The 26,983-nt window shown below is 29.2% G+C and overlaps 4 protein-coding genes across 11 annotated transcripts; 3 read left to right on the top strand and 1 right to left on the bottom strand.

Annotated features, from left to right (window-relative positions):
• Nucleotides 1-10: 10 nt before the first annotated feature.
• Nucleotides 11-17,196, top strand: LOC118069681 (dnaJ homolog subfamily B member 13-like). 7 transcript variants are annotated; one of them, XM_035087959.1, is made up of 6 exons: nt 11-389; nt 15,211-15,358; nt 15,543-15,687; nt 16,180-16,357; nt 16,537-16,708; nt 17,004-17,196. In XM_035087959.1, exons 3-6 carry the CDS (start codon nt 15,607-15,609, stop codon nt 17,185-17,187), a joined length of 615 nt encoding a protein of 204 aa, XP_034943850.1. In that variant the 5' UTR covers nt 11-389; nt 15,211-15,358; nt 15,543-15,606; the 3' UTR covers nt 17,188-17,196. The 7 variants fall into 7 exon arrangements, with proteins under 7 accessions (XP_034943850.1, XP_034943848.1, XP_034943847.1 ...); XM_035087957.1 differs by having other exon boundaries at nt 15,211-15,367; XM_035087956.1 differs by having other exon boundaries at nt 15,211-15,437.
• LOC118069665 (uncharacterized) lies at nt 737-14,193 on the bottom strand. Its single transcript, XM_035087932.1, has 10 exons — nt 14,157-14,193; nt 13,577-14,036; nt 13,367-13,464; nt 8,415-8,758; nt 7,748-7,984; nt 7,537-7,660; nt 7,278-7,450; nt 6,696-6,983; nt 1,518-1,624; nt 737-1,433 (listed from the first exon to the last, which is right to left on the bottom strand). Exons 1-10 carry the CDS (start codon nt 14,191-14,193, stop codon nt 1,274-1,276), a joined length of 2,028 nt encoding a protein of 675 aa, XP_034943823.1. The 3' UTR covers nt 737-1,273.
• Nucleotides 17,197-17,278: 82 nt separating the features above from the next.
• On the top strand, nt 17,279-22,331 carry LOC118069678 (folliculin-interacting protein 1). The gene is made up of 10 exons (XM_035087951.1): nt 17,279-17,894; nt 18,248-18,440; nt 18,523-18,692; nt 18,767-18,849; nt 18,934-19,038; nt 19,122-19,359; nt 19,449-19,775; nt 19,850-19,934; nt 20,020-21,756; nt 21,839-22,331. Exons 1-10 carry the CDS (start codon nt 17,794-17,796, stop codon nt 22,049-22,051), a joined length of 3,252 nt encoding a protein of 1,083 aa, XP_034943842.1. The 5' UTR covers nt 17,279-17,793; the 3' UTR covers nt 22,052-22,331.
• Nucleotides 21,975-26,861, top strand: LOC118069679 (uncharacterized). Of its 2 annotated transcripts, none has more exons than XM_035087953.1 (13): nt 21,975-22,084; nt 23,074-23,128; nt 23,203-23,262; nt 23,341-23,385; nt 23,467-23,622; nt 24,179-24,371; nt 24,509-24,666; nt 25,109-25,405; nt 25,506-25,704; nt 26,105-26,351; nt 26,468-26,541; nt 26,603-26,659; nt 26,740-26,861. In XM_035087953.1, the coding sequence occupies exons 1-13, from the start codon at nt 22,068-22,070 to the stop codon at nt 26,751-26,753; spliced, it is 1,572 nt and encodes a 523-aa protein (XP_034943844.1). In that variant the 5' UTR covers nt 21,975-22,067; the 3' UTR covers nt 26,754-26,861. The 2 variants fall into 2 exon arrangements, with proteins under 2 accessions (XP_034943844.1, XP_034943843.1); XM_035087952.1 differs by lacking the exon at nt 21,975-22,084 and adding an exon at nt 22,867-22,929.
• Nucleotides 26,862-26,983: the final 122 nt, after the last annotated feature.

Here is a 26,983-nt window from a genome sequence, read left to right as displayed (position 1 = left end):
TCCAGGAAGTTGGAATTCACGCCCATTATCTAGTGTAAAGAACACTTTTTTATCACGACATTCGAAAGAAATCCAATAACTTTGGCATCAAGATATTCTACTGATTTTACCATAATATAATTTCTTCAGTGATCTCCTGATTGTACAGTTTTGTAAGGTGACTCTAAAAAGATTTATCCATCCAAAAAATCTTTTTTCTTTATAATAAGCTTTATTCATGAGCTTGATATTAAGTGTAATGTAGTTCGCGATGGTGTTTCATGTTGATATATATTTTTTATTTTTAATTATTGCCAATAATTTTTATGATATCAATGGTTTTGTGGGAATAACAATCAGCAATTAATGATATTGTTTTTGGTGTAGTTAAAAAAATGATGTTGATATTGGTAAGTTAAGTTTAAGAATAGATTAAATTGCATGCAAGCAATGCAGTGACCACCGAATTGAAAGACTGTTTCTAAATAAATGGAAAAAACCAACATGTAACAAAGTGAATCCGAATATCTTGGATATGTTTGACTGGGTGTCCGGTTGTTTGCGATCATTCTTTTTTTCGTTTCGGCTTTATACTACTAATATTTGTTCATATAATTCAACGAAAATTTCGAAACTGTATATACATTAGTCTTGGATATATTTTTTACTTAATTTTATTATCAAACAAAAAGAAGAGGAATTAATTAGAATCATTTATTTATTTTTAAATATATGTATTTATTTTAAGAAACAAAATTTATTATTTTTTTTTTTTTAAATTATTCAAGTTTTTATACAAAGTGATGAGCAAGCAAAGAAAACACATTTTATCTGTGCATCAATAGGATAAAGTTGTCGACAATATGCGGCTAAAATAGTCATAGATGCCATAAAAATTCTTGGGTTAATCAATGTTTAACGTTACGCGTTACCCGAGAATTTTACAACACCTGACCCGATGCCTGTCGGTCTTATGATAGATCTGATGCCTCTACTACTGCGATGCGTAATATTGTGATGATAATGGGTGGCCAGCTTCTATTGGGATTTATTTCATTATATTTGAGCTGTGCCGCTAGATTGTATAAATCTTATTGTGAATATAAAAACCTCTATTTTTTTAATTACACTATTTTTTCTTTTTGATTGTGCAGACTTTTCACTTTTGTACATCAACAAAACATTGATAAATATTTTATGTTCAGTCTTCAAACAGATATGAAAAATAAATCTATAGTTATTTAAGAAACTATAGAACAATATTTGAGAACAAGTTATAAAAAAGGATATTAAACTAATCAGTTGAACGATTGTTTTTATCATCATTAGTTGTGCTATCATCATCTTCATCACCTTCTGTATTACTGGTGGAAGAAATAGCTTTTGTTGAATCTTGACTAGCTCTAGTTGTACTTCGAGTTAGATGTACATTTTGATCAATACTAGGATTTATACTGGAAAAATCAAAATTCCTTTTAAAATGAAAAATATATGATTCTTTATGGTTGGGAGGCCTAGAGTCGTCATGAACCACAAACTTGGGTATTTCCATTCTCAGCACTGAAAGATCTTGATGCATTATTGGATTAGGACGAATCCAGTCAGGATTTCTAGGGCGTGGGACGTCCACTAATGTCACATAATTCTAAAAAACAAAAAAAGCATCTAATAAGATATATAAATAAATAATTCAAATCATCATAACCTTAATTATATTGCTTGATTGGTTAATATTAGATACAAATTTTTTTTAAGAACATTTGAAATAATTGAAACAATAAGAAAAAATATTATACATTCAGTCAATAATATGATAGAAAATATTTCTTTTGTGACATTGGATTTGATAATAATTTTGGTACACACTATTGTAGTTATCTCACGTGTAGTTAGTTTATTTAGTTTAACGATAAGTTAAGTGTTAGAAACTAATCTTTAAGTATATTTTTCAACATTTTCATCAACATCATTGTCAATTGTTTCTACTCGAAAAATTTAATTTAATTTACAAAATTGAATATTATTATTATATTTACTAAACTAAAGATTACTCTGAATCAGTTATGAAATCCTAAATAGAGTCATCCAATGTTGAATGTAATACAATTTAATACCAGGATATAATTGAAAATAAGTTAACACACGTTAAACAACCAAAACAAATAATTAAACAAAATATTTAAAATTACTTATAGAAACCATCATGAAACAAAGTTAGCTCTACATGAAATAAAAAAGTATGTAAAAAATCTCACCGATGAAGGATTAGAAATATTAGCTACAGGAATGCCAATACCAGGTGCTATCCAGTAATATTCATTAGGAATAATAATTTCTTCAGCTGTTGGTGTTTGATTGATGGACGTTTTAATACACGAATTATCAGGAGATGCAGGAATTGGGATGACGGATACAGGAATGTAACCCTCGGGTATTAACTAGAGAGAAACGACAAAATACTTTTTATTTTCGATTGATATTATATAAATGTTTATTTTGATATTTGTCATAATCGTTCTACTTGTAATAACACATAAAGAACGTTGACGGAGTGACTGATGCTTTCTACTAATTATTTTCTGGACTGTTAAGTTCATTTTGATGATGAAATAGGTTGTATTATTTTGAATATGTATCATAATAATAATCATAATGATTTATTATTATTTTTTTTTTTTCTTAATATTTGGAACATTTTAATTATCAATTAATTTAGTGCATTTTTAAAGTAATAAATCATATGATCTTAATCAATGAGTTAATTAATTTTATTAAACATGATTTTTGTTTTATAGATTTATTATTCTGAAAATTTTGATGTGGCACGGAAATTAAAATCTTTTCTAGTAAAATGAATATTCAATTGTGCTTGTTGACATTATGTCATATTTTAATATATGTAATTTAGAAAGATTCATTGCCACAATAATACCTCAAAATGAGATAAATCTCGTATTCTAATGATCTATGGAAGAACTCTTGATAACCGCTCAAACTCTAATCTAATCCTTGTTCCAAATCAGACGTCTCATATAATTTCTCACTTATCTACATGAATAAATACGTGTCGTGCTCCTCACTATTCAATGTTCAGAATAATTAACAAATCATTTTGAACATGGAAGAGTTGTTAACATTAAAAAGATTTACAATTTTAAATTAGTTTAACAGCACCAATTATTATATTCATAATTTATCGGCGCGATAAATTATTGATATTTATGGGACACTTCAGGTAGTCAATAAGCTCCACCTCTATAGACTTAGTTATTCCAAAGATTATTTAATTTTTAGTAATCAATAGTTTAAATAATCATATTCTCAGACGTAATTGATCCTTTTTACTATTTTTATCTTGAGTTAATTTTTCCCTGTTTGTGTACATCTATTAATTACTAACACGAGGTCATGTTTATAAATCGAAGTAGAAACTATTTAGAGAAGTTAGTTATGTTAATTACTATCAAAAGCGATACTTGTTTAATTGTACTTTGATATTAGTAAGCGACTGATATGATGTAAAATGTTTGTTCTTTTCTTTATAAAGCTATGATATTTTTCTTAGTAAGAAAAAAAAAATATCAATAGTACTTTCAGTTTTCTACAAATATCACAAAAATTGTAAAAGTTTTTTTTTGACTTATTTTAGTTTACATTCTATCCAAAAACTTTTGCTTTCATATTTCTTTTTTACTCATCTATTAATTTATTGGATGAATAAATTTAAATAAAAATTATTCACTGATTTGGTTTAATTTGTAAAAGTATAATAAATAAAAAATACATTTATTCTAATCAATTAAGATATATAAACTAACTAGAATATTATTCTAATATTTGGCAAAGGTACTAATAATTTTATAAAATTCCATCGCCTTGCTAATTACAATGTAAAACCAACAATAAATTTATATAATAATTAATTAACTTCTAATTGTTTATACATTATTAATAAAAATAAATTGATATAATAGACTTGAAAAAGATGCTTCTAAATTGCAAAGTTTTGGCACATGTCCTCGTGTTAATTGATGGAATTTTTGACACTCGAAATACTTTTTCTTATTTTAAAACGTGGTGAAGCGACAGACGGGAATTAAAAATTTGGTCCCATTCGATGATGATTTCAGAAATAAAATATCAAAAGAAAAAAAAAAAAAATTGTCTTTCATATCGATGTTATTGACATGATACATCTAACATAGGGAATCTGATTTTAACCCACATTTCTGTTATATGCACGCAACATATATGTATTAATATTCATTCTAAGATTTTCCTAATTTTTCTTATTTCGTATATATATATATATATATATATATATATATATATATATATTTATAATTTTCATATGATCTTTTTAGCTATATTTTTTTTATCACATATTTAATTCTTTGATAATAAATATTGATAACCTATCAACAATATTCAATCGTTAACATGTATAATGCATCGATTGCTTAAATTTGTAATTTTGATTTTCTCATTAAATATACACATTACATGCATCATCCAAGATTTATTATTTTTCACAAGATAATTTTTTTATCAAGTTATTTGTTAGGGCAAATTTTTATACAATCTACTTTCAATATTCAATTAAATAGTAGAATTATTTTTTTTTCATCTCAAACAACAAATAACCCAATTAAATTAGATATGCTGTTAGAAGTTTTGCGACACATATTTGGCAATTCACTTTTGTTTTTCAATCTTTGATTATCATTTATTTATAATTAGTCACATTGATGACTTTGTTATTTATTCAATATGTTATTTAACCATTTGCTTAATAAAAAATCACATGTAATGAATTTCACTTGACAAAGAAATGCCTTATGGCAATTATTAATCATTCATATACATATATATATATGTTTTATATTGTTATCGATTTTAAATTACTATCACTCATTTATCTAGTCTAACTTAATGGTTATATAGCTGTATACATATATATTTATATATTGATTGCTGTCCGAGAAAGATATTTTTTCTGTAACCAGCAATATTTTTCAGGCTCTATCAAAAAAAAATTTTTTTTTTTTTCGAATCACTAACATCTATACATTAAGATGAGACATGACGAAATTTTACTTATAGATCCGCGCTTTTAATCGTCGTTTTCTACGCATTGCCAATTTATTTTTGTTTTGATTGTCTCTAATTTATTGATTCAAGAAATAAACATCTAAGCTACAATCGTGAAAAACATTTAATTTGATTATTTTTTATACTAATTTTAAAATAAATTTTTCAAAATTTACAAAGAATCTTTTCCTTTATGATTTGTAATGCAATATCAAGATTTTAATATTGGTTATAATTTTAATAATGTTTAAGTCATGTTTGATAATGAGATGAACGAGATCAAGAATTGTAAATCACTTAAATATTCAAGGTACATGAATATTAATTTTATTCAAATAAACATAAATAGAAAAAGTTATTCTGACTTGAAAATGGCATAAAGTAGAATTCGAAGATTAAAATTTTTACAATAGCAGTGTACTAGAATCTTCAAACAATCGAACGGACAGACAATATACTTTAAACTATGACGAGAATAATAAAATTGACAATTTTGTCCCATTTTTTTTTTTAATTCTCGTTCGAATAATTCTTTTATAAATGCATTTCTCTTCTTAATTATCATAAATACTTAGTTTTATCCAGTCCATCGAAAGGCACAATTTTGATAACCAATTGAAATTCACCTTAATTTTTTTACTAACATATCATTTTCTTTTTCTTTTATTACTATCCGCCGAACTTCGATAATCCTCAAAGATTCACGTGAGGACGCGGACAAGTCGGTAAGACGAAAACACTTGTTCTTACAAACTTTATTTTTTTTCCTAAATAATTGTCTCTTGTCTCACATATATTCTTCTTTTTAATAAACTATACGTAGTATCATATGTACGTATATCACCTAATAACTGAAACTCATTGTCTTCTACTTTTCTATAAGAGTTTGACAACTCTAAATTTGATATTACTTTTTACAAATCATGAAACTCGAAGATACATCACTTTTATCACCGATTCTCACACAATATGCAAAAATGCATTTAAAAACAGTATTAGAGGAATTCAAATGTATATTTACTGCATTAATAAATGACTCATTCATATTTTGAATTCATTTTAACTTTCTTCAACATCAAAAGGATTACGAATATTTTGATTAAATAGTTTAAATTCTTGGTATTCATTTGACTGGAAAATTGTATATCATACAAGGCCATTAGTAATATGATTATTTATTGAAATCCTATCAATAGTTTTACCCATCAGAATAAAGTTAGAGTATTTTTTATTTACTAGTAAATTTTTTTTTTGATTTTATATCTTAGGTAGCAAGAATCAATTGTATTTTTTTATGTTCCTCTAATTCTGTCTTCAAAAGATAGATTAAAATACAACTTGCATTATAATCAAGAAGAAATTTGATGCGGAAATGATTAAATTTGACTACCTATAGCACTTACGTATGGACTATGCCACCTACGTATCGTGCTTCTGACACTTTCATAATGAAAATTCGTTAAATTAGTTAAACCACTTAAATTGTCTACTGTCTCAATAACACTTTCATCATTACCAATTATATCTTCAGTGCTACATGACGAAGACTCAACAAGATCTTGATGATCAACTGACACAGTCGAACTATTTGTTGTATCGATACTAGAATTTCGGTTTCTACTTACGCCACCACTTTCTCCAATTATATTTGCAAAGTATTGAGATCTGGAAAATTTTCCGATTTCCGTTGAACCAAAAGCTTGATGAAAACCCGGCAATGGTTGTTTAGATGGTGTTTGTCTTGATGGAGATTCATCTTCTTGGTATTCTTTAATTTCTTCATTAGGCTTTGACGGTTCTTTCGCTCGAGGTTCTGAGTCCCGAGATAGAGTTGCTAAATTAGACATCCCTGGATCAATAGGAATTTGTGGTTCCCATCTTGAAGCATCTTCTGCACATTTCTCATTCTCCTGCTGATAAAAAAATAAACATAAAATTTGTTTTCTAATGAAAACAATTGATCGAACATAATTATAATACTTTGACTCTTTTCGATAAGTATAAAATCAATAGAACAATATTGCATGACGTCAAACATTTTAATACAATTCTATTATGTATTGATGATCTCTTTAAAATCGCATTAGAATTCTTACAATAACTCAATAGCCTATTAATATTTAAAGGAAATATTTTTTAATAGCATAAAATAAAATACAACCGTTTCAAGAATTCTATAATATCTATAAATGAAAGGAACTAATTACTTGATAGCTATGCTGTGAGTATCCTGACTGTAATCGATGTCCAACGTCAACTTTATTAGTCATATAATTTATGGGCATTTCTTCGGGAAAATTACAGTGTCGTTCATGTTGTTCTTGGAGAAAAGCCATCTGTCTTGGACCTCTAATTGCTGAATTCTGAGCAGTCATCGTAACTAAAGTATATAGTAATAAATATAATTGATTGAAATTTAATAAATTGATAAGACTATAAAAATAAAGGATTTAAATAGAATCTTACACAATGGAACTCCGCAAAATTGATTCCACGGTCCATGACCATGGGTATTGATACTCTGCATACCATGACGATTAGCGATCTTTGACATAGAGCCACTTCTTGGATGATAAACCGTTGGAGTACTCTAAAAAAATTCAAAAGAATAAATATAAAAAAAGAAAGAAAAAGAGTAAAAAAGAAATAATGTCAATGCAATCGATCATGTACTTACTTGGTATGGATGCCACTTCTGAGCATCTGAAAACTCTCCAATGCCACTACAATAATCGTTGCTCTCGAGGCCGCCAATACTTGTGTCGCTAGTCACTTGCGTAGACGCTCCGCGAACAGTAAATTCACCGGGGTAACACGCCGTCGCGGAAGCTGCAGGAAAAGCACCGGCGCACTCAGCTTGCTTTCTCAAAACCTCTTTGGATTTATCGAACGTTCGCTGATGGGTCTGCATGACCTGGAATCGATAATCTAATATTAAACCTCCTACCGTTCAAATGGAATGTTAGTGATAAGAAACACTAGACTGGTATTTTTTCCAAATCCTTTTTCGTTAAAAGCTTATGTTTATCATTTTTTACACTTCCTAAACTAAATTGAAAGTGAGATTAAAGTTTGTTATCTATGGAGGGAACTTGTTTAATAATTTTAAAATTTTTCTGTTGAATAGAGGCAAAAAAATTTCAAGTTAAATAAACAATAAATATTTATTATTATTGATTGTACTAAATATAAATAAATATTTTGCATAATTTTTATGTTTATTACTCTTGTTTAAGTTTTTTTTTCTTGCCAATTTAAAACACAATTTACTTAAAAGACTTGATCCTCAATATGTTATTTTGACTGAAAACAAATTTTATGAATAAATTAAAAACAATACTGACCCTGTGAGAGAGCATTGGCTTAATGTGACTTGATGATGGCGTATGGCCGATTGGAAACCAAGAATTGATCATCCTATCGGAGTTGTAGGAAGAAGTACCAGGTAATGAAGAAACACTTGAAGTTGATGCTGGTGAAGTGCAGGGCATTGGTTGATTTATAAAATTTGACGAACTGGCGATTCCGTTACCAACATTTGTTCCATTAGTATCATTTGCGCCAGTTGTCGACGCATTCCCGCTCGTCGATGTAACTGCTGATTGAAGTATAGATTGTCTCGACAATTCACGACTCTGTTCACGCATTGCTTTCCGAAGTCTTGCTTCCTTAGGATTATATACGTAGTCTGAAAATAATTCAATGAGTTAACGATCGATTTCAGTATAATCTACACTACTGATGAAAGAGAGAAGGAGAAAAATATTATACATGAACGATATAATTATGTAGAAATTCATTTAGATAACTTAGTTCTAATTTGGAAAATATTCCAAGTATTTAGAACATTAGTATCATGCAAAAAAAAACAAAAAAATAGATTACAAGGCTTTTAAGGTGTTTGATGATATTCATGATGACTTGATTAATTATGTCCTGATAATTTGTTAGTCATTTAACTATTGGAGATAATCTTAATTCAGAAATATAAATTACCATAAAACCAATGAATATTTATAGAGAATTTTCTGCTATACTTATCAAGGTATCAAAGAATTTTCAAAGACTTCATTTATACAAATATCGATTTCAGATTTGCCGCAAATTATCACAAACTCTTTCAAAACCGAGACTAAATACATACTGAACTATTTAAACATTTGCCAGACTTCTAGATTTCAACAGTATAAGTAACTTGGTAAAACAATTAAATTGGATTAGCCTGTTTAATTTATCCCACTTGACTCACGACTTGATGAATGAAAACAAGATAGAAATAACATACATTTGTATTTAATTAGTCGATTAAAATTGTAAGGATCCTTCAAGTGTCTTACAGATAAACAATCTTTACTGTTTATATCACTAACTAACACGCAAAAGAATGAGTAAATTTGATAGTAGCATGTTGGCATGTACTACCTGTCGGATAAGCAGAATGGAGTCTGGAATATTGGACATTTGTTTCGATCGCATCAGAAATCGGTGGTGTGCTGTAAGCAGGATAACTGGTGGTCATGTTGTCATAACAAAAATGATGTTGTTGTTGATAGAAATGACTGTGGCCTGGGTACGGTTGTACGTAGTTACAACAATTCATCTTTTTTATAATTAATAACAATAAACAGTTGAAGCAATTCCTAGTCTATCAGACACGTTATATCAATTGACACCGGAAACAGTTCTCAGCTTTCAACACGCACTTATCAATGGAAGATATAAGAATGCTGATCACTATATAGTGTAAGTATATTTTTTGAAAACTAATCACTCAAGTGTCAACAATGTGTGAGGAAGACGTTGGTAAATTAATCCATCGATTCCGATAAGATATAAAGAATGACGGAATAATGATTTTTTGATGATTGTACATGATCACTTGGATGTTGTGCATTGGCGCGAAACTTGACGGATTGACCGAAATCTACTGGTAGACTTGATGTATCATCGATCTCCCGAGCCATCTAAACAGATGCTGTGCGCGGGGTCAACGCGTTGATGGGATCAACGACGGTAGGTGTCTAAGGGATTAACCCCAGTCGCCACATGAATCCTCTGAACTCGAAGGAGCATGTTGGAGGGTGTTGGCCTATACTTAGTCCTGAGACATAGAGAATAAGTGATGTCGTTGGCCTGAATCGATCACAAGATGTCTCTTGTTTATTTATCCCTCCCCACTCTTATAAACACTGCACACGTGGAAGTTGTACGGAATGTCTTGTTTTACTGCACACGTTCTTCTTCTTCTCTCTCTCTCTCTCTTTCTCCTTCTATCTATTTCTATTATCACTTAGTCTTGTTTATCCAATCTACCTCCTTTACAATTCAAACTTGTGACTGTTGATGAGATCAATGTCGGAGATCGTAGCCACAATATCGACATACTGTGGTCAATGACATCTTCTGGTAACACGTCCACATGAGGTGACGGTTCGCCTCAACTGTCGTCAATGACGAGTTACAGCGCGCACCTTCGCCTCCGTCGTACAATAACGACGAAGACGATGAGGACGTTGGTAATTTTCCTGACATTTCAGTGGCTTCTCTCTCCAGCGCGCGCTACGTCTGATCGTCGCGACGCATGCACACCGGTGGCGCGTCAGATCCCCCTTCTTCCTTCTTCTCTACTAATCAGTCGACTCGCTCGATCTTTCTCACTCGATTGAGAACAGATGCTCGGACCTACAACGCCTGCTGGAAAGCCACTCTCTTACTCAGCGTGACAATGCGTCGGTAGAACCGCGTGCTCTATATCTCCCAACATTACTATGTCCCCGTGTTATTGGCGTGGAGCAAAAAATACTGAGCTCGACAGCGCCGTCGCGTTTCTTGTTCGATGAAACTCCTCATGTATTAACCTAGCACCTATACTACTAGTATCCACTAACCCTAACCTCCCTCTCTCTTTTTGATTATAAGATTGCCTGTTGTGTAATGTTTATCTTTTTCTTTTATTATTAAGACACAACATACATACAAATAAAAATTAAATCAACTTGGTTATTTAACGCAACTCAAAATTATCTCAATGTCAACAAAATATTCAAATAGGGTAATTTTTATCAATATAATAGAAATATACATAAATATGATATATTATTTGTAAGAGTTAAACATAAAAATCGATACTGATTCTCAAAGATCAGATTTTTAGGGCACCTGGACCCTCGAGCACTGTAGTTACTTTTTATTTTTTCAACTTATCATCATCAGCATCTCCAATAAATGGCCTTTTCTTCAGCAGACATATTAGCATCTTTTGTATGATAGTTGCGATGCTAACCCATTCGTTCTGAATTTAATCTACGTGTGAAATAAATTTACACGAAAACTACACCTGAAGTTTAGAATGCAGAGGTAACGTGTTACCGCGCTCGCGCTTTATCGTACCCACCAACATCGAACGCCCTGTTGTTGGTCAGGAGAGAGAGGAGAGAAGTAGCATGACCGTACAGTCGCGTCGCAATCAATACCTCTGGTACCCGAACCCCGTCACTCACCCGACAACCTCTGCGAGAATATTTCCCCTCTACTCTTTTCTATCTCTTTTTCCCTAGCGAATCTTCTCCCCTCTGCCCCCACTAAATCTTCCGCGACACTCTCTCACTTCCCCGACCCCTCGGCCTTTCGTCTCACCTATCAGTAACTTATCCACCCTTGCCGTTCGATCTCGTCTATTCTTACCCTTCGCAACAAATTTGTTGAAAATCCGTGCATGCATTTCCGACTCTTATGAATTTTATTTTGTTTAAGATATTTTACCTACGAAACAAATTACACCACGAATATTTGTTGTCAACTTTGCATGGCTAAAATCTAAAAAAAGATACGCTAAAAGAAATTCTAATTTAAAGCTTTGCATGAAGAAACTTCAAAATATTGTCATCAAATATTTGTTGGAGCGAGATAAAAATATTTTACTTCAATTTGGTTGATAAGTTATTGAGGTTGACTGATGGCAAATCAAAATGGAAATTTAGCCAATTTTACTAGAGAGATTGATGAAAAAAATTGCATAGCAATTTTTTTTTATTTTTTACTTTCATTAATAAACATTATTTTTCATATCGTGACTGTCACTCTTTTTCAAGGAGAACCCTAGAAGCTTATATTACAGCAGTAGTTCATGTCACTGTACTTCTATATAATTTTCTTAATTAATACAAAAAACACTGTTTTAAATTATTTTTAATATTTATAAGAATAATTTTCTCATTTTTTTAAAATCAATTTAAGAAATTTATAAATTACTTTAAATGAATTTATCATGACTACATTACTATAGAGTCATAAAATAAAAATCAAACTTGTAAATGACTAGGGCCATTCTTTTTACTTCCTTCAATTTTATTTCATTAAATAAATTCTTTCCCCCTTATAATGATTTTAAATAGCAATTGATAAAGTTGAGCTAGTTTAAAAAATTATTTTGAATAAAAAAATGACAATCAAATAATTTATAAAACATTCAGACATAAAGTCGTTAATCCCCAACACATTTTATCAGCCTTGATGAAGGGTTTCAAAAGATTTTGGCTTGAGGTATTATTGAAGCGTACGACTAAGCTGATATATAACAAGCTCTTTTCCTTTTTACTCGATTTTTCGTCGAATGTGGCTCTGGTGTTGATTGCCTTGATCACTGATCCACGAGAGATTTCTCAAGTGACAACAGATGAAACGCTCAGTTACACTTGCGCGCTTCTCATATAGATATACTATATTCACGCGTGATTATCCTGCAATCATGCTTTAGATCCGGTGCTTGGAGAGAATCCAAACGTTTTTCCAAGATAGACGATAGACTACAGTTATTTCCTATTGAGCTTTTTTAAATGTTAAGCGAATGAGTTTCTGTACCTATCGATTTTTTTCACTGTGCGCACGTTTGAAAATATACCCAGATATAACGCATGACGCTGAATCTAGGCACGGCTCCGGCTTGTCGAACGACCCAATTGTCTTTGAATACTTTTTCAAGAGAAGCCTCTCTAATAATGTGAAAGCTTTCAACAGTATGGTTTAATAATAATTTTTTTTTTCCTTCTATTTTTAACCCAATAAATATTTGATTTCTTTGATATTTCAATTCTACTCTCCATCAACTTGACAAAAAAAAAACTTAAACTATCTTCATTATTTACATTTTTTTCTATTAATTACTTTAACTTAATCATAAACTTTAACTTAAAGTTAAAAATATCAAATAAATATTAAATATTTAATAGAGAAAAAAAAAATAATTTATAAAACATGTATACTACTTTTAAAATGGTGATTGATATATTATTCTCACCAGGATATTTTCTTTTATGTTCAGCATCGACTTGTCTTGCTAAGGAAAAATATTTCTCTTTTACATCCTTGCCCATATTTTTCCACAGGACACCCAATCTACAAATGGATAACGTTCAGGATAATAGGGAAAAAGATAGGATAATGATGAAGGAATTGATGAATTGAGTTAATGATGAAATGAATAAATAAATAAAAGAGGAAAACTAGCCTGACACTTATGTCCTTATTAGATTCTCTAGGATTTTCAAGGGCAAGTTTTTTTCGCCATTCATTAGCAAAAAGCATAAATGCATTTGCAGGCCGTGGGATTTTAGCTTTACCAAGCGTACTATTGGCACACTTCCCGCCAAGGTTCGTTGCGCTTGCGTTAGTAAATCGTTGTCGTTGCAACTGCATTTGCAGAATGTTGCTGGGCAACTCGCGTTTGCGTGGTGGTTTTGATTCAATACAAATTTGCTGATTTCTCTGCTCACACTCAATTACCCTGTTGCTATTCTCGGTAGGGAAAACGATCAGTTGTTTCCGTGAAGATGAAGATGAGGAAGATGTATGGGATGATGGTGATGAGGAGTCAACTTCTCTTTCAGACTTTGTATACGATGAATTGCTAGATTTAACAGTTATCACATCTTCTCTCTTTTTTAATTTTCCAGTTGGATAATAATCATCTAATACAAAAATATTTTACAATTAATTACTTTTATTTGGTATTTATTTAAAAATAGTTAGAAATTAATAAAAAAAAAAAAAATTTCAAAACGCAACAGAAATAATTAGATAGCACTCACCTTTTCCTGAGAATAAGACAAATTGATAATGACTCATTATTGTGAACGTTGTTGATTAATGATGCCAATTAGGTAAAATAGTCGATAATAAAATTAACTGAATAATTATCAATTATCAATAATTATTGACAATCTATCAAATAAATGATCAGTGTTGAATAATGATTACACTTAAATATCCTTGATGACTTGTTCAATATTTAAAAAACTTTTAAACAATCTCTAATTACAACAAATAGTTGAAACTCCGTTGTCAAGAGGTCTGTGTTTAATGTCGAATGTCTCTTTTGTTTTTTCCTTGTGGAGCTGAAGCCACTACCTTTTTTTCATACTTTTTTTCTACATTCCGTTATACTTCCGATTGTTCGACAAAAGACTGCCGATTGCGGTAGTTTTGATGCTGCTATATTCAAACCTATTTTTAACTACATGACAGTTCTATCACACTTTTGTGGTTATCGTTAAATTTTTTTTTACAATCAATTTCACTCATAAAACTTCACAAGCTGATATTGATTTTTGGAATTAAATTTAAAAAAAATAAATACATGCAGAACAATCTATCATTGATGATTGATTTACTTACAATTACAAATTTATGAGAGATGTGAATTCATTATCAATATCAGATGAATTTCAAATTAAAATTTGCTTCATTACGTCAGTTTGCCATTTTATGTACTTAATTTGATAAACATTCCACTTTATAAATTTTAGTTTACACAATTAATTATTTTAGTTTGACTTTAAATTAATTATAAAATTTTCCAAATCTATTTACTAACCAACACTCTTTGGAGTAGACCTCCCAGACAATTAATTGTTATTAATTAACCTAAAATTTTTACAGCACACCTCTTATCGTATGTGAATAGAATTTTAACACTCACAAGAGGCTCATAATTGTAATTAATCATCACAGAAAGGATAAAGTATAATAATTTTAACCTAAAAATATTGATTTGATATCTTTAATCATTGTTGTAGACAACTTTTAATCTGTATAACAATAGTGAAGCAAAATGAGAAAAATATTTCCTCACAAAATGTTCAGTTTCCGTCGTCTAGCGATACATTATAATTCCGAAAGACTAAGGGATGAGAATATTCAAGAAGTTTTTGCTCTGATAGCTGAAGCATACGAAGTGAAGTCCTTTCGGATCCTCTCAAGCGGGCTATCTATGACCAGTACGGCGAGACAGGTTTGAAAAGTAAAGTTACAGGATCAAATGACCATATACCGTCTTATGTATTCCACAAGGAACTACTACAAACTTTTAAGTATCTCTTGAACCTTCTCAACCGTATTTTTATCAAAATATCAACACTTTAAAGTTTATATTGTATACTCCCGACATGATAATTGATTTGTAAATATGGTTTTAGACAATTTTTTGGCGTGTCCAATTCTGTCAATGACATTCTATGTATTATTAATGATCCAGAAATAATGGATTTAGTTGCTAAGGGAAAAGAAATTGTCATTAATGATAAACCAATTAAAAAAACTCTACAATTATCATTAAAAGAAGTAAGTCTATTGGCTTTTTATTTTTATTTCATTTAGATTTAATTACCTCCATGTCCAAGACTTTGTAACCTCAATAAAAAATATGCATAAAGCGTGTATAATGTCCATAATCAAACTTTACCCGTTTTGTATATATTTTTTAAACATTTTATGTGTGTGACAAATCTATATGTTGTTTATGATATATGTATAATCACGAATAGGATTAGCATGTAAAAAATGTTTACAATAACAACACTTGAATTTTCAGTGGAATTTTTTTTTAATATTTATAACTTTTTGCTAAAAAATTGTATCTATGGTAAATGTTTACAAATGAAAAAAATTCCCTGGTGTAACTTATAAAACTTATGAAATATTGACATTAAAAAAATTTAATTTACTTGCTGCGTACCGTGAAGGCAACTAGAAAATTTTCATCTCGATACATTTTAAGGTTACATTATTTACAAACTTCACACTATGCTAATATTTAGTGATGGTTAATTTTAGATTTTTTATGGAGGAATGAAGAAAATAAAAATTCGAAAACTCATATTTGCCGATGCTGAGAAATCACACACATTTTTGAAAGAGAAGATTCTTACGGTACCTATAAAACCAGGTCTTCCAACAGGAACGGAAATAATATTTACGGAGGAAGGTGATCAAAGACCGAATAGGATACCTGGTATTTTTATTACTCTTTTTTTTTTTTTTAACTAACAAAAAAAAGATTTTCTAAAAATTTAGATCAGTGTTCCGAGTCACCTTTGATATCTCATGGGCATAACCCCTTTTTTAAAATTTTTATTATAATATTTTACATTCAAATTTACATATATCGTTTTTTTTTTTTTCAAATTGCAGCTGATATCATATTTACTACTGAAGACAAAACTCATGAAATATACAAGAGAGAAGGTGATAATCTATTGATGACCGTTGATATTGTATTGAAAGATGCTCTACTTGGAACAATCGTTACTGTGCATACTTTAGACGATAGAACATTTCGTGTACCCATCACTTCGATTACCACGTAAGTGACGTTTGATATGAAACATAAAATGATGTATAACACAAAAATCCAATCAATGAAGTAGATATCAATAACTTTATAATTCTCTAAGGTGAAGTGAAAATTTTTTTATTTGATCATTTTCACATTTTATCTGAACTATTTCACCATAGAGTAGAGCCTCTAAACATTTTTTTGGCTTGTGATATAATTGATTTTTAGTTTAATAAAACATAGAAAAACTATTTAAGAAAAATTTTTTAGTAATTTATGATAGTAACAAATAAAAACTGAGAAAAAATGTATTAAATTGCAGGCCAGACTATCGGAAATACATTCCGGGTGAAGGACTGCCTTTTTTACAAAATCCAAATGAACGCGGTGACCTTATAATAAATTTTAAAATAGACTTTCCAATTTATTTGTCAGTCGCCAGCAAAAATTATATGAAAAAAGCATTCGATAACCCAGTAAAAGATGTAACCAATAAAATCGTCTAAATAATCAAATCAAAGCTGGTTTAATTATTTTTTGAAATATTCATTCACTTTATTTAAAAAAAAAAAAAAACGTTTACTAATAATTCAACAACGCCAATTTAAAATGTTTGATAACAAAGGAATTGTATAACGACTGCCGGTACAGTAGAATTTGCGGGTTATTAATGGTAATTTAGGAATAAACCTTATCTGAGAATTTGTACAGTCGAAAGGATGAAAACAACAAGTGATACAGCACAAGGAATTGTTTGTAATGTATTGTACGATTGTTTATGTATCGGATATAAATAAAATTAAACATTCATTGGAAAAAAAAAAAAAAAGAACAACAACTTCCAGATGTATACAGTAGTTTTTTGGTTTCAATGTTAAACACAAGTTTCATCAAGATATAAATATTATCTGGCATCTGGTATAAATGTAGTGTTTTATCTGAACCAATGTGTAATCATCTTGGTAGAATCATATGACTCTTTCGCACGTGACTTTATTTACAGTTGATTTTATAAATTGTGAATATGTATGGGACAGTTTCCTGTGCGGTAGTAGACCGTAAATCCATGTTAATCGCGAGATGTAGGAATTGTAATTGATCTATGTTAACTTATGATGCCTTTGTTTAACAAGTTTTTATCCACGAAGACAAATAATAACAAAAATAATACGCGTAAAGAGTCATTAAATATTGACTTTGAAGTTGCTAATAGGTAAGGAAGATGTATAATTTATTAATTATATTATTAACTCATTTAATTGATGTAAAGTTTTTTATCTTTTACTTGAATAATTTTACGCAGTAATACTATATTTATAAGCCAATGCTTACGATCTCTTTAAACACCACACTCATTGACATCTACATCTGAATGAATGTTCATTTCATTGACATTTTATTAAAATAAAAATATGTATATAGCAACACACATATTTATACATTCACATATCTTGAATGTCTGTAACACTATATTTAACTATTAATCATATTTAATTAATTACAAATATCTTTTAAACATCCAAAAATTTTTTATTGTATTAATTTATTTTTTTTTCTTTCAATTAGAAAAAAATTACATTTTGAAGCTGAACAAGTGAGAATTTTATTATTTCGAGAGTGTGAGTGGCGTGGAAAGAGACTATTATTTGATTCTGTATCTCTTTCAAAGCAAACTTTATCTAATTCTGATCAAAATGTCAAGAAAACATGTACAGAAAGTAATTCATGTCCTAGGAATGGAAATGGATTACCTTTGGCGGTTTGTATCGATACTTTCTAAATGCATTTTTATATATGTGAATAAGTCCTGTAATGATTATTGTCAATAAATATTATTACAGAGTGAAAAAGATCCTTGTGATAACATAAGTCTTCTGAGTGAAATGATATTTGGCACAGTTGCTATGACATATAGAGGTCCTCTTTTTAAAGTTCATCTACTAGATGACCCAAGATGTATCATGTGTACAAAAGTTTTTCCTGCTTCTGATCATAATCCACACAAACAAAGGTATTTTTTTATTATTTAATATATATTTCTTTAACTCAAGAAATACATAAAGTGAATTTAAATCTTTTTTTTAGTAATGGAGTAACTTCAACTGAAACAACAAAAACATCTACGAATTTTGACTCCAATTCTAGTAATGGAAGTAGTCGAAATACTCGTAAGAATAAACTTCTGTATTTTAATCAAAAATATTCATTTTATATAGAAAAAAATTTCAAATGATTGTAAATGATATTTCTAGTTTCCTCTCCAAGTTCTGGTAATTTTTCTGGAAGTAGTTTGAGGAAGAGTTCGACATGTTCCAGTACTTGTAGTGGGTGGGACATAGATGTTCTTCATCCAGGCAGTAAGTTAATTAAAATATTATTTTTTAAAAAATTAATTTCCTTTTTTATCTTTCATTATATTTATTTTTTTTTTTCAAACCAGGCTCTCAATCTTTGGAGATAAATTCTAATTCATCCTCAGGGTTTAGTAGTTTTTCAAGTTTTCGTCGTCGATGGCTACGAGCAATGTCAACATCTCTAAGTTTAACGGATTCCGATGAAATATTTGGATTTCAACCGTACGGTGATACTTCTGGAAACATTTGTGATTTTAATACTCGACGTCATAAAACCCGATTAGGTTTAGCTCTTTTAATTAAGTTAACTCCTGGTCAAGAACGGTAAATTTTTATTTTTGAAATATCCATTTACATCACTTGAACTTCTTTAACTTCTATTTATGATTGAAATTCATGCCATTTTTTTATAGACAGATGGAGACTCAATTGTTGGAGCATGTAGCGCATCTTGAAGCGATATTAAATCGTTTGTGTTATACATGTATGGAACGAAATGGAAAAAAAACTGATGAAGATAAAAAAGGATTACTAATTCGATTGCATTATATTGCTTACCGTTGCACTATGTGGCTACTTCGATTATTTATGCCTTCAGGAAATAATGGTAGTCCTTCAATATGGCACCAAGTTTTACTCAACTCATCTATTTGCATAGATACCCGAATAAAAATGTTGTACTGTAGCTTTCAGCAAATGTGTCAATTATTGAATAATTTCGATACAAAGTCCACTAATTTGTAAGTTATTTTTTAACTTAAATTAATTTGTTTTTTAATCAGTGAATTATTAAATTTCTGTTTTTTTTGTATAGCTTCATTAGTACGGTAATTACGGCTGTTTTAACTTACCATCTTGGATGGGTGAATACAATAATGTCTCCGCGTGATAAAACATGGGTAAATTTAATTTTACAAAATACATATAAAAAATTTAATTATTTAAATGATGGAATAATCACTTTTTTTTTTTTTTAATTACCAGATAGAAAACATCAAAACAAAATTTTCTTATAATCCATTTTGGGCTCAATTAGGAGATTTGTATGGTGCATTAGGAAATCCAGCGAAATTCGTTCACACAGTTATTGTCGGAAGTTCAGAAAAAGTGACGTTAATTAATACAATATTAACATTTTTAACGTATTTTATACGAAGTGCAATTGTGACAAAGCATTATGAAGAACGTGATTCCCCAGAGACAGGAGTACAGGAAGCAATTAATATTTTAAAGCAGATTAAGAAAAAGCACAGTTCAACTACAAATACTTTAAAAAATATTAGATTTACTCCACGTAATAATGATCATTGTGAGTCGTCTAGTAGTCGATTAAATATTGAATCTACTAGTGGACTGAGTAGATCGCCTAAAAATCTATCAGATGTAAAGTCAATGAATTCAAGTGGTCAGAGTGAAAAAAAAGAAAAGGCTACATTGAACATTCCAAAACTGAGAAAAATAAGTAGTTTAAATTCAAATCTTGATTCTCATCCTTCAAATTTACAAAAAACTGAATCAAAATTATCTTTAGAATTGCAACCACGTCGAAATGACTTGAGTGATTTTTCAATATGTTCAAATGGTTTAGAAAAAAATAGTACATCAAGTTCAGTGAAAATTATAGTCAGTGAAATCGCTTCTCAGGAGTTTGAAGGTGAAAAAAATGTTCCACGAGTATCAGTCTTTGATGATTTAGAGTTGAAAGACGAATTGAGAGACTCTCAATCATTATCATTAACTCCGAAGCTTCCTATTTTAGAGGATCGCAGAGGAAGTACATTAGATGAAACAGATGTCTATTTTTCACAAGTGGAATATACTGACGACAAACGAAATCAAGTTTTTTTCACTTTAGGAGGAGAAGAAAAACCACCTGTAGCGGATCGATTACCTCAAGATAATAATTGTCAATGTTCATTTGCATTTAATCGTGTCCCGAGTACGTCAGCTCAATTGCCTGAAGGAGTGTTAAGAAAAATTCTTCAAAGAAATTTTCCGGAATCATCGAAAAGTATACAAAGGCCACCATCATCTTCTTTCAGTAAAGAACGACCTTTTGGCCTATGTCCAAAATGCAATGGTAATGGTAATTACGAAGGTAGTAAATTATTGTTAGAAACACCCACCAATGCTACAGAAGTTTTAAGAACTTGCGGAAGTTCAATGACTACTCGAGGTGCTCGACCACGATGTATTGATAGTCTAGAAGAATTACTTGAAGTAAATGAAGTCATTGAATTGCCGATGCCACGATCAAAAAATTCAACTGACCCATCAGTGAATCTGAATCAAGTATCAGGTTTTACTGATACTCTTATACGAAAAACAGTTACTGAAACAGCAGATGGAAATCATTTGTTCTATGATTCAGGGTATACGACAGGTCTAGTTATTCAGGGTTTAAAAAAGAAGAATAATAAAGGAAAAGATATAAAAATTAATGAAGAAAAATACGATAGTGGAAATAATGATGAAGAAAAGAATAATTTAATCAAAGAGTTGAGAGAAGAAGTTAGTATAAATGCTCGGTATCCAATCGTTGATCATACGGTTTCAGAGTCAGTTTGTATACTAGCAGATGTAGATAACTGGCAAGTTGGAATTATTTCAAATAATATGCCTCTACAAAGTCAGTTACTTCCTGTTGGAATGTCTCGATTAGTTTCTGATATGTTAGAAGCATTCGTTTATTTGTGGACAAAATACAGATCTCCTGTTCATGTAAGTTGATTATTAACAAATAATTGATTATTTCTTTATTAAAATATCTCTGTTTAATTTATTATTCAATTATTATTTATAGTGCCTCAACATCTTGGAAACCAAATTGAGAGAGATATGGCTCAGAAGTGAGACACTAGCGAAAATGTTAATGTCTGTCGACGTCTGTGAGATGAGCTTAGCTAATTTAACAAGTACGTTGGATCTTGATGCCGCTGACATACCACTTCTACTTGCTGTTGCTACTACTCACTCGCCACAAATAGCTCAACGATTTGGTTTCACACTTACTTAAGCACAATGTAATTGAAATGTGTAAATGTCCGTTGTAAGTAATATTAATTGTTTAAACTATTGTCGCTGTGAGGATATATTTTTGTAGTGAAGGCTAGTAATAATTATTGGCTATGGACTCATGACATTATAATTTGAGTATGAAAGCTAATTAATTATGTATTTAACTAAAATGTGTGATAGATAATATAAATTTTTATGATCGATTTATTAAATAAAAAAATTTATGTTTGATAAATATATTGATATGTTTGAGTTTATAATATATAGTTATAGAATATAAAATCGATAAATTAATAATGGTACATATAGTGATTTCATAAACATATTTATGTAATATAAATATCTTTAATGAATATTATTATATAATTGAATAGAAGTAATATTTAATATCTAATATGAATTGTTAATAAATCAATTGAAAATAGTTTTTTAAAGATTTTGTCTTTTTATTAGAATTTTATCTTTTTATGTTTAATAAGAAGCGACTTGAACTTTCATTTTTCATTGATGTAATTATTATTTTACATTAAGAGCCTTTTATATAATTTTCCATTTCTTAAAATAACTTTTCTATAAATTAAATAATGATTAGATATCACATTATTATTGAAAGAATTGAAAGTATGTAGTTAGATATAAATCAATAGTAAAAGTTAAATTATTTGAATTGTTTATTCATGCTGAAAATGCCTTATATGTTCATATAACTTACTTTTGTCTAAAAAAAATCGGAAAGTACATTAAATTAGGCTTAACTTCATACATATGAACATGAAGTTATAGATCTAAATTTTCTTTAGGGTTAGAGAAGTTTGTGAATATTTTTTCTCCTTTAACAAAAATTTTTTTTATTATGGAAATCATTTCACCTTCTCAGTAAGAAGTCATTAGTTTTCGTAACTTGATATATATGAATTTTTTTTAGAGAGCTCATTATTATTATTATTATTATTATTATTATTATTATTTTGAATATTCAATAAGATTGACGTAATTTAGTAAAATCATATTTATTTCTAGAATACAAAGAACAATTGTTTCATCTCCAATTATTACAATAAAGAATACAATATGTGTAAGTAAATCGAGTTAAAATAATTAATAATGATAATAAAATTTAAAATTCTCTTTTTATACTTATTATTGTAGCTAGGTCATAAGAAATCATGTAATTGTTGTTGTTGTTCTAATTCACAACCGGCATGTTTCGTACGTAAAAAAAGATCAATTATTTCTTTTTTTATAGCTCAGTTAATTGATTATATTTAAATGAATTTTTTTTTCCAGAAATATGTGCAACCAGAAGTTCCAAAATCATTTAAACCAATACGTGTAAAAATTTCATATTTATATACTGATAAAACTTTTAATCTTGATATATTAGTAAGATATTTATTTGATATAAAAATGTAGAGTTATCGCAAAAATAATGTTTCCATGGACACAAATACAACTTACAAGTTGTCTTATTGGGAAGGTTCGAGATTTCTCACCAAAATAAAATCAATTAAGAAAGATGACTCCTTAACAGTTGGTGATGGTGAAATTAATGACGATACTATCTACAAAGTAAGTATTAATAGCTAAATATAAACTATCATAAAGTAGTTTACTCAATAAAAAAAGATTTATAAATTAGCCAATTTCTTTCTAATAATCTTGAATAGATATTAATATTTTTAGCATTCTTGGAGACAAATATATTGCTCTTATGACTTTTCTAGAAGTAATTATCAAATCTAATTGAGTAACATTAGCTCTAGATTCATTACAGAGCTATCAAACATTGAATCGAATCGGATTCAATTACATCTTATGAAAATTAGTAATCTCAGACTATTTTGCATCAGATCCTCATGACATAACACTTAATTTTATCTGATTTAATTAAATTTAAACAGTTATCTTGTAATATTGCAATGAATCATACTGGATTTAATTGTCTACATTAATTATTGCATTAGAGTTAACTAGATTTAATTAATTTCCCTGTAACTTAGTGTCTGATTCAAAGAAAATCAATTTATCAATTACATCCAACATTTATTATCTCAAAATTAATTTCTAAATATTTAATTTCTGTTACATTATAATTTATATTTTTTATTTTGAATTTTATTATCAGTTAAGTTTCTTCGGAAATTGGAATGTAATTAAGGAAATTCCAAAAATAAAAAGGAAAGCTAGACAGTGGTTAGGGAGAGGGCCAATGCAGGATGTTACCACTAATAACGATGCTTATACATGGAAATATATATCTCGATCAAAGCCTTCTAAAAGATCCAACAACATCTACTGTTCTCGTGCTCCACTGACTGGTAGTTGATCAAGCTAAAAATCAATAAAAAAATTTGATATAAAAAAAAACTTGTAGCAACATGGCTAATATTTAATTCAACTTTGATATTTTCCTCATGTTGGTTTAATGATTCTACATTTCTTAATTCAATTATAGATGATACTACTTACAAGTTAAGTTATATTGATTCAATCGGTCACATGCCAGTGCCACAATCTTTTAAGCCCCAAAATGTATACAGCAAGAATGACGTTCCAATGGAAGAATGCACTACTTATAAACTTAGTTACTGGCCTTACGAAATACCATCAAAGGTATCAATACACGGATAAAATTTTATAATAATTTTTAGTTATTTATTTACAGTAAATATTAATATTTATAATACAAATTTACTACAAAATTTTATCCTTGCAAGAATATGTATTTATTTGAAAACATATTAAGTACATATTTATTTGAAAAAATTTTCATTAATTTTTTTTTATATTTTATCAAATTATTTTTATTTGATCGGTAAAAGTTCTGGTTTCTCCACCTAACAAAGTTATTCTCAATCATTTTAAATTCAATAATAATTGGATTTTATTCTCAAGTGAGAAAATAACTATCACATTGCTCCAATATTAAAAATAAATTTATCTTAATACAAGTAAATTGTATTTTATAGTCGGAGAAATTAAGTCAAGATAACTATTAAAAATTAAGACTGACAGTTCTTAATTGTTTTTTTTATATTAATTTTTTTTTCTCCAGGAAATAATTCCATGGAATCAAAAAATCGAGTATCAGGTACCATCAACTTCTATTGAAGATTATACAACATATAACTTAAGTTACTGGCCGAATAATGAACCTGTCCGAAAGCCAATTAATCACGTTCTTAAGCAAACAGAAAATATACTGAATGTGAGTGACAATTTTGACGATAACACTACGTACAATTTAAGTTACTTCAGCTGTGGAGAAAACACTCAAAGAAGACCAATAAAACCAGTAGTTCAACCAATGGCCTTTTTTTCGTGTCCTTTGTCGGATGATACAATCAACCGAGTAAATTTAACTGTTTTTATTTGTTTACTCAAGCTTTTATTTATTGCTTCAACAATTAATTATTTTTGTAATGATGATGCATTTCGTTACGCAAATTTAGTTAAGTTACTTAGGAAATTGGAATGTTAAATCAGAAAAACCTTACATTCCGAGTTCTTGCAAAAATCGATGGTTTGGACGAGGACCAATACAAAGTGTAACTACCCAACAACAAGATTTCACTTGGAAATTCCAAGAAGTCGAATCTGCTGTTTCCAAACCCAAAGACAATTTCGGCTTTTCATCTTCTCCTCTTGAATGTACGTTTTTTTTTTTATCATTTAAATTTGCTATGACTTATAAAGGATTAGAAAGAGGTTCTTTCACTGTAGGACATAAGAATCTTATTCTTGTTTTAATTGATATAATAATATTAACAAACTTAAAGTTGTTGTTAATAAATATCAATCTAACTACCAATAAAAAATTAAAATTCTCAATCTATCATAATGAGTATCTATCAAATATAAAATTACTTTCACTCGTTCTTTTATATCTATTCTAGTTATCATTGTACTTTTATTTCAACGATTTTAATGATAAATTGATGTACAAGAACCTTATGTTTTAACATTTCTCCAATAAACAATAATTTATAATATATCATTAAATAATCATTGATTATCTTCCTTTAGTGTATTGTTTAAATGTTTCTTTTAGCTTCTACAACTCATAAATTATCGTACTTTCCGAATGATTTCAAAGACTTGATAAAAAACAAGTCTTTTAAACCTCCAATGTCACGCGTGTACCAGCCTCCTGATGTTCCTTTCAATGGAGAAACAACGATGCAACTGAGTTATCAACCTGTAGAGGCTGTCATACCTCAAGGAAAACCGTGGGCCACTGGTTCAGGGTATCACCCACCTTTTATTCCTATGGAGGATAACACCATATACAATCAGAGGTTTTTTTTTTTCCTTAGAAATAATTTATTGTCGTAATGATGTAATCGTATGATGAATGGTAAAATAGTTGGATTAAAGAAGATAATACATTAAATTTATTCAACTGAACTTTCAGTTACATACCACCTGGTACTCTTGAGCCTGTATCATGCGACAAATCCCATCCTCCATTGTCAAACATGTGTCAAGGTAAGAATTTTATGTTAAATTTGATCTTTCGAAAATTATCTGATTATTGAAATAATTACAGCTACGTGTACACCTTCTTCACATTCGTTGTCATCTATGAGCAAACTGTGTTGTACTCGTGAGTATTTTCTCAGACAAATCAAAGTATCCACTATGCAATTATGTGCCAGTACATATAATAATATTATTTGTTTCCAGATTGTCCGTCGTAATGTCAAATTTTCTTTCTCATCTGATAACTTTTTAGAATTTATTATTTTTTTTTTTTTTTATAACTAGTTATTTTATCTCCATTTTTGGAGTAATTTATTTGATTACTGTAACCATCAAAAACAAATAAACATGACATGTTTTTTATAATCAAAAAAAAAAAAATACTGAAATATTGTCATGTTTTAATATCAATTATTAAAATCACTGTTATACATATGAATCCATGTCG

This window comes from Chelonus insularis, unplaced genomic scaffold (genome assembly GCF_013357705.1).
Source record: "Chelonus insularis isolate UGA/USDA-ARS -01 unplaced genomic scaffold, ASM1335770v1 contig_422_pilon, whole genome shotgun sequence".
Lineage (NCBI taxonomy): Eukaryota > Metazoa > Arthropoda > Insecta > Hymenoptera > Braconidae > Chelonus > Chelonus insularis.
This window is presented reverse-complemented; position numbering and strand designations above follow the sequence as displayed.

Coding starts and splice junctions, on each gene's coding strand:
- LOC118069678 (XM_035087951.1), top strand. CDS start 17,794: ATGATGCCTTTGTTTAACAAGTTTTTATCCACGAAGACAAATAATAAC. Junction 18,441..18,522: donor GAAATGGATTACCTTTGGCG/GTTTGTATCGAT, acceptor ATATTATTACAG/AGTGAAAAAGATCCTTGTGA. Junction 19,776..19,849: donor GATACAAAGTCCACTAATTT/GTAAGTTATTTT, acceptor TTTTTTGTATAG/CTTCATTAGTACGGTAATTA.
- LOC118069679 (XM_035087952.1), top strand. CDS start 22,907: ATGGAAATCATTTCACCTTCTCA. Junction 23,263..23,340: donor ATTCACAACCGGCATGTTTC/GTACGTAAAAAA, acceptor TTTTTTTTCCAG/AAATATGTGCAACCAGAAGT. Junction 24,667..25,108: donor CTTACGAAATACCATCAAAG/GTATCAATACAC, acceptor TTTTTTCTCCAG/GAAATAATTCCATGGAATCA.
- LOC118069665 (XM_035087932.1), bottom strand. CDS start 14,193: ATGAGTCATTATCAATTTGTCTTATTCTCAGGAAAAG. Junction 13,465..13,576: donor AATAAGGACATAAGTGTCAG/GCTAGTTTTCCT, acceptor ATCCATTTGTAG/ATTGGGTGTCCTGTGGAAAA. Junction 7,451..7,536: donor ATTTTGCGGAGTTCCATTGT/GTAAGATTCTAT, acceptor TATATACTTTAG/TTACGATGACTGCTCAGAAT.
- LOC118069681 (XM_035087959.1), top strand. CDS start 15,607: ATGGATTTAGTTGCTAAGGGAAAAGAAATTGTCATTAATGATAAACCA. Junction 15,688..16,179: donor TACAATTATCATTAAAAGAA/GTAAGTCTATTG, acceptor GGTTAATTTTAG/ATTTTTTATGGAGGAATGAA. Junction 16,709..17,003: donor CCCATCACTTCGATTACCAC/GTAAGTGACGTT, acceptor ATTAAATTGCAG/GCCAGACTATCGGAAATACA.